General features: G+C 43.4%; 1 protein-coding gene across 1 annotated transcript in view; it reads right to left on the bottom strand.

Annotated features, from left to right (window-relative positions):
* Positions 1-249: 249 nt before the first annotated feature.
* Positions 250-6,848, bottom strand: part of LOC116310220 (phosphatidylethanolamine-binding protein 4) — a 52,031-nt gene continuing 45,432 nt past the window's right edge. Inside the window, exon 7 of the mRNA XM_031726949.2 lies at positions 250-970. Within this exon, the coding sequence (XP_031582809.1) occupies positions 879-970 (92 nt within the window). The 3' untranslated portion in view covers positions 250-878. The remainder of the gene's footprint in view (positions 971-6,848) is intronic.

The raw sequence follows: 6,848 nt of genomic DNA, 5'->3' as shown, positions 1-6,848 counted from the left end.
GGGGTATTGATACAAGCCTCTCCCAGAGGAGAGTTGCTGGTTAGAAACCGATATTCCTCATGGCGTGGGGGGTGGGGGTCCTCTGACCCACCTTCTACAAAGACCTGCGAGTTCTGAAAAGTATCTCATCGCGAAAGGGTTGAAAAGTTTATCCGCATCATCCTCTACAGACTGGCCAGGTGAGGCTCTTACGCAACTGTGCAAAGTTCAAACTGGGTTTGCTGTCCCAAAGTTACACTCAAGGACACGTTTAGATCACAGCAGCCTTTACTTCAGACAAATCAATCAAGGGCATGAAAGCAGCTCATTGTTTCCAGTGGTCAATGGAAATATGATAAACAATTACACAAACAGTAAGTTCCTTTCACTTGGAGCATGACAGGCCCTGTGGCCCCTCCCCTGCCCTGTCACTAGAGTATTTTGGTTCAAGTTCCACTGTGGCATCCGGCTGTGTTGCGGTCTCGGTTTCACCTCCCACTTCCTTTTTTTGGCCCTGACGTGTTTCCGCCCCTGAATTAGAATCGACTCTTTCCACACAGAGTTGTGATATCAGGCCGTCTTCCTTCTCTTGTCGACAGTGTTCGGAAACTAATAAGAAACCCCCTGGTAAAGCTAAATTCTACCTCCCAAATCCTTTGCTCCGTACCACGTGACAAGAGATACGGGCCGAGATCAAAACCTAAGCAGCTGGTGTAACACAAAGAGGAAATCTCGCTCTCTAACGTAATGATAAGATAAAGGCAAAGAGGGCTCGCTTGTGCAAGCTTGAAGAATGTATGCTGTTTAGTAATTGCTGATAGAGTAAAAGTGAGGAGAAATCTTTCATATTTGTCTACTGACAGATTCTTCTTCTTCCATTTCAGGCATCTGAGCATCCTCTAGTCTTTGTAGTTCTGGGTGAGAAACTGAAGAGTAGCCACGGGCTCTCCCAGATCAAAACTTGTGATGAAGGCTTGAAAATCCCATTTACCTGTGGGAGCGGGGAGACAAACACAAAGATATTTATAAGTATTTACAGACACTTGGAGGGGAAATGTACTCATTTTTCCACTCTGATCTGAAACCGTTTTCAGATCGATTTCAAAAAATTATTATTATCCGTTAGATTATTCATAATAAGCAATATTGTATATAAATACAGTACATTCTAGGCAGAGTCTCCGGTGGATTACAAGAGCATTTCTTATGACCACTTGGTCTGTGTTTAGGGCATCTGAGGCCTAACTGAGCAGCACATGGCTCTGGGATGTGAGTCACTGAGAACAGCACTGCTGAAAATAAAACATGTTGCTGTAATGATGGAGGTGGGAACGCAAGGACGTATTGGCAAGAAGATATGATTCAATCGCCTGGACTGTTTTTTTTCTTCCCTCCCCTTTTAAACAAACACCAGACGGCCATCCGGCTGGTATGACAATATCACTTCTTAGATTTTGACAACCGCTGATTCCCTGCAGCTTCCTCTCCCTTAACACACAAAAAAACGAAGAAAAAAAAATCACAATTATCATTCCAGGGAAAGAAAACCCTGCATGCTTTCAACTTGCAAACTTCAACAGCAGAACGAGTGTCTGTCTGTCTGCGTCTTCATATGTTTGGATGCGCGTAAGACAATGCTTTGCTGCTTTGCTCTGTAATCCAGGGAATCACTGACATCCTGGTATTTCCGTATGCGGAGTAATTACATTAACAGCTGCTCAAGAATAGCATCGGAAAGTCATCTTTTGAATAGAAAGCCAACTATTGAAATAGTCCAAATCTGTAGAGAGAGTGGCCTCACAGTTTGGGGTCAAATCTGACTATGCCTGGATAGAAAAAAAAATATAAAAATTACTGCTTTTGACCTCTCGCTGCAGCTGCTTTACAGGCCCTCACTGTAGCTGTTTTCACCATCAGAGAGCCACAGTTTGTATCCTCCGGCATTTTTGAATGAGATATGGGAGGAGAAATGCGCTTTGCCAGTGCCACAGACATCAAGTGCACTCACCCACCCCCCACCCCATCAATGCAGAAACAAATCAGAAGGGTTCATTTACATGTAGCACAAAATGTCTTGTACAAGGTTATAATTTCCACGCTTTTTCCAGCAGACATTACTGCACCTACCTCCTATCAAATCTTAAAGTCGAGTATGTATATTTGAACCAGATTCAGATTGAATGTTTTAATAATTACACAACCGTTTTCCCCGATTCTCACCAATTTGATTTAGCTTTTAAGGCTGACACCTCAGAGTGTTCGCAACTTCAGGTCAAGTTCTGAGCTCAGCTGGGGCGGGTGGGGGGAAAATGATGAATAATAACTGGGAGATGAGCAGATGAGTACCCGAATCTTGCCAGGTGCTCTCTGTGAATGAGAGCTGCCTGGAGAAAGGTCTCTGATAATCAAGTGAGGGCAATGGAGTCAAGTGACCTATCTGTATGATAGGGCATGCTTCCAGTGCCCCTTCTGGCCTGTGCTTCAGTCACAGATAATGCACCGCCTCTGCAGATCCCCTGCATGTCCACAACAAGGTCCCTCACACCCTTAGAGGAACCACTTTTTTTTAAAAAAGGGGTGAGGGGACAGATGGCAGCTATATCCCTATTTTGCCTCAATATAGGGATATAGTTGATGAGTCATGTGGCAGAGTTGAATCTCATGACAGTCATGCTTTAATATTCAAACTTTCAGTTACCCTTATTCATAGGGAAAAACCTGCCATACAGTCATACAAGGAAACATTTCCTCTAATAGAGCATGTCACACTGGCAATTGTTTTATTGTAGCATGATGATCAAACAGAAAGTAGAAACCAGGCGCTGCTTGTAAGGCTTTACCCACATAATCCCATCTAAAGCTGTGCAATCATTGGGCAAAATCCAAAATGAGGCAAATTCAGAATATCTAGTGCTATCACACTGGCTGGTACCCCGCAAACGCCTAGACTCGCAAGTGACCTTAAAATAGGCTGGTGCCTGTTTGTAGTGCCGAGACGCGTTTCCGCCTCTCCCATCTGCGTGTTCATGGAAAGGACAGATAGTGTGGGACCTGAGGGCGATCTTAAAGTCTTCCTGCCTCTCCTTTTGTTTCCACCTTGCTTCCACGTCTGGGCATGGCAGAAAGATCAGGACTGCTGTGAGGTGACACAGAACTGCTACATTTAGTGGTGTGGGCGGTGTCCCTGTTAAACCTCTTACAGTGTCTCAGAACTACTAAAAAAACCAAGCGATGCTGCTTTGTGGTAGTGTCGGAGGAATCATATCAGGCTAAGAGCTCTTCACGTAGGATTCATAGTTATAATTAAAGCAAAATGCAACCTTAATTTCTTTGTATCTGTCAGAGGTCAGGGGTCGGAAACAGAACAGTTCTTCGGGGATGCTTAAACAGGGTCAGTGTGAGAGTGTCGGAGCTTACCGTAAACACAGCAGCAGCAAAAGCGCTTCAATATTAAGGGGAATTGTTGAATTATAGTTGGCCACTCTGTTTCTCTCTATGCTGGAAATACTGAGTTTCAAATTATATAAAACAGAGAAGAGAGAGCTCATCACATTGGAGAGGCAGGACCGGATAATGACTAGCATTTGCTCGAGAAATGACTCAAAGAATTATTTTTCATAACAGTTTATCGGAATAATCAACTATTCTCGTGAATATATCATCTCTGGAACACCTTCAGGGTGCTTCTTCAAATTTGGCACAAATGTTGACTCATAATTACAATTTGGTCTTTTTGACCTGGCAAAAAAAAAACATGTTTTACCCACAACTGAAGAATTCATAGGATCATTTTGAAAAACTCCCATACAAATGTCTAAAGATAAAACCACGAAGTGAGAGATCAACTTCGCTGACACATCATATTGATCTGCAACATTTTCCTGGCTGTTCATCAACACCGTAACTAATGAAGAGAAGCAGGGATTCTCACCATATCTCACATTTGGTCAGATGCAGAACTGGTGACAGTAATCTTTGCTGCCCACCTTTAAACTGTGCTGCCCATGCTTTAAAAATCTGCTGCTTCTTTGAGGTAACGTCCACATATGAAACACTCTCAACATAAATTTATTGTTAAATTGTATTTTATTGTTACATTTTATTATTGGATTTTATTAAATTACTCCAAAATCCTCATTACTTTTTTTAAAGTGTGCAACTCTCATTTTCATTATCAATTGCTGTGTGATTGTTTTCTTCCCTCATCCCAAAGGAAATTATGAGAAGCTGGAAGCAGCAGATATCTTTCTGATTTTTATGATTTTCTTAATTATCAACTAAGTGACTCATTAACAAATTACTTCACTTATACTTATATTGTGTCAGCTGGATGTAACCCATTTTACAAATACTATAAAGATATTTGTGGATAAGGGAAGTTGAGGAAAAGTCAAGACACTTTAACTTTTACTCTGAGCCTGTCAAGACTCTGTAAAAAAAGAAAAGAAAAAAAAGACACACATACAAAAAACACAACCATCCAAAATTCAACACGTTAAAGTGTTCCTTTAAGGCAGCCGACTCCTGGCTGAAACTCAGGCCTGCTGTAGCAACCAAATCCTGGCTCTCTTGACTCCACGCAGCTCTGATTAATGGTAGAGGCTGTGGGTGGGTGGTAGACATGGATCTGCCCATTACCACACTGCAACATTGCAAATGGCTTCAATTACTGTGGAGTGTGCTGAGCTGGCAGTAGGGGCTCTAGGAGGCAAGATAGGCAATGTGTACGATCCAGCAGCTAACGCCACTGTGAGCCATTCATTCGCATGACGTGACTGTCGCCTTCCCAACAATTTATCAGGGACAAAAAAAAAAAAAAATACAGAAAACATGGCCAATTTTTTTTTTAAATTCTTATCTTCTCTGTTTTGCTCATCGTAGTTTTTGCTTCTGATCAGTCGATACCAGCTGCTGAGCTTCAAGTCAGGATGTGGAGTGCTCGATGTGTGAACAGCGTATGTGCAAACTAATGTGTAGGCTGAAACATCACCCCAAGCCTTCTCTCAAGGCCTTGGGTTTCCCTCCCGGCATTGTAACACTGTTTCCCTTGACAAACTGACTCGTCGGCACCAAACAGTAGCAGGACATATTAAGGGCTTGCCAAGTGGCTGACAAGTATCACAAGGGTCTGAGTGCCCACGGCTGCCCCCCTCCCCAACCCTGGCACGGGGGCAGCCTCCAGTCAGGGACAGCCAGAGCAATGGGGATTCCCTACGATGACGCCCCTGTGCCCCGTGCCAAGAGCGCAGCCCCCCTGTAGTTCCTTGTGTAACAAACCAGCTGTCCCCATCAGTTCAATGACCCACATTCATAACCTTAACGCAGGAGGCACTGCCGACTCCCACGGCTCCTCGCAACAGCCCTGCTCCACCTCTAATTGTTCACCCCCTTTATTAGTAAAGTGATGGCCAGAGATGAAAAGAAAACAGAGAAAAAATCTGAGATGAAATTGAGTCAATGACTGCACTACTGGAAGTGGAAAACGATCATTAGGAGTCTTCCACCCACGGCTAAATGCTCTCCCTTCGCAAATCACATCAATTAATGTCATGGGCTATGAAAAATTCTCTCTGTGTCATACCACATGGAGGGAGGACAGACGCTAATAAGTGAACATACTTAACGGAGGAGGTGGGGAGGCATGGGATTCCCTCCGTTCCTCTTCTCTGTGCGGGATTAACGAGCTCCGGGACAATTGGGCAAAAATATGGAAGCAGGTAAACCAGAGAATACGGCCTGAAATATCCCACATGTATCGCCAAGTCGTTTTTTTTTCTGCTCATACACCACAACTAGGCTTTCATTCTTAATGTGTAAAACACTATTGTCAATTAGCTATTCTCTTGACATATAATTGTGTCCAGAACTGACCCATCAAATGAAGCGCGTGATTATCCGGGAGAATTTTTTAATTTCATTTCCCTTGTATCAACAGAGCTGCTAGCAGGAGAGAGGAAGTCTTACAGCGGGAGTTACGCTCATCCACTCGATTAAGGATGGGTGGATCCACTCAGTTCAAATGCTTCATAACGTGGGGGCAACTTCTGTGTCAGAGCAGTTTATTTTGCACAAGAATACATTAAAAATATTCTAAATAGTAAACTATTATTCATGCTATTATTACTTCAGCTTAACCAGCTGTGACATCGCGAATGCCCCAACGATGCGGCAAGAGTTCATCGCAACCTCCCCAAAGTGAGCCGAATAAGTAACATACTACAAACTACATCTCTTTTGACACTTCTTTTTCCAAAGGTTTCAACATCAAACAGACCTCAGCCTAATGTGCCCGGATTGTTTGCTGACAAAGCTGTCAAAACTTCAAACAGCCGAGACTGGCAGCTCCACTTATTCACGGCCGCAGCGCTTGAAGTCTCAAACCGCCCTGATCTCCCCTCAAATCACCGGCTGTGACCTGACTCAAATAGACAGATAGACACGCCTCCTGTGAGGTGCTGTACTGTGCATCCAAGTGCTACAGCCCACCTTCCCACACAGACTTCAGGGGGATGGAAAAAAAATCCAAAAGCGTAAACAAAACAATACCTCTGCAAGACAAACAAGGTTGAATCAAAGGATGTATGGATATAATATCATCAAACTAAAATGGCCTTTCACGTGGAAGCATGTGACGTAGTTGATGGGGCTTTTAGGTTTGGCGGAGGTTAACAAGACGTGGTCAGGCAGACTCGTGCAGGTGTGCGTGGGAGCCAATAATACTTGTCTTGACCCCGCAGGCATTAACGCTGCAGCAGACTTACTCACTAACCTCATTAACATTTCCCTTGTTAAGTTCAAGCACTTGGAGAAAATTATCTTCCTAAAGCAACTCCGAATGCTTTGATTAAAGCATCTTAATTGTGAATTAT

The sequence above is a fragment of the Oreochromis aureus genome, linkage group 12 (genome assembly GCF_013358895.1).
Source record: "Oreochromis aureus strain Israel breed Guangdong linkage group 12, ZZ_aureus, whole genome shotgun sequence".
Taxonomy (NCBI): domain Eukaryota; kingdom Metazoa; phylum Chordata; class Actinopteri; order Cichliformes; family Cichlidae; genus Oreochromis; species Oreochromis aureus.
Note: the sequence above shows the minus strand (reverse complement) of the source record. Positions and strands in the feature narration are given on the sequence as shown.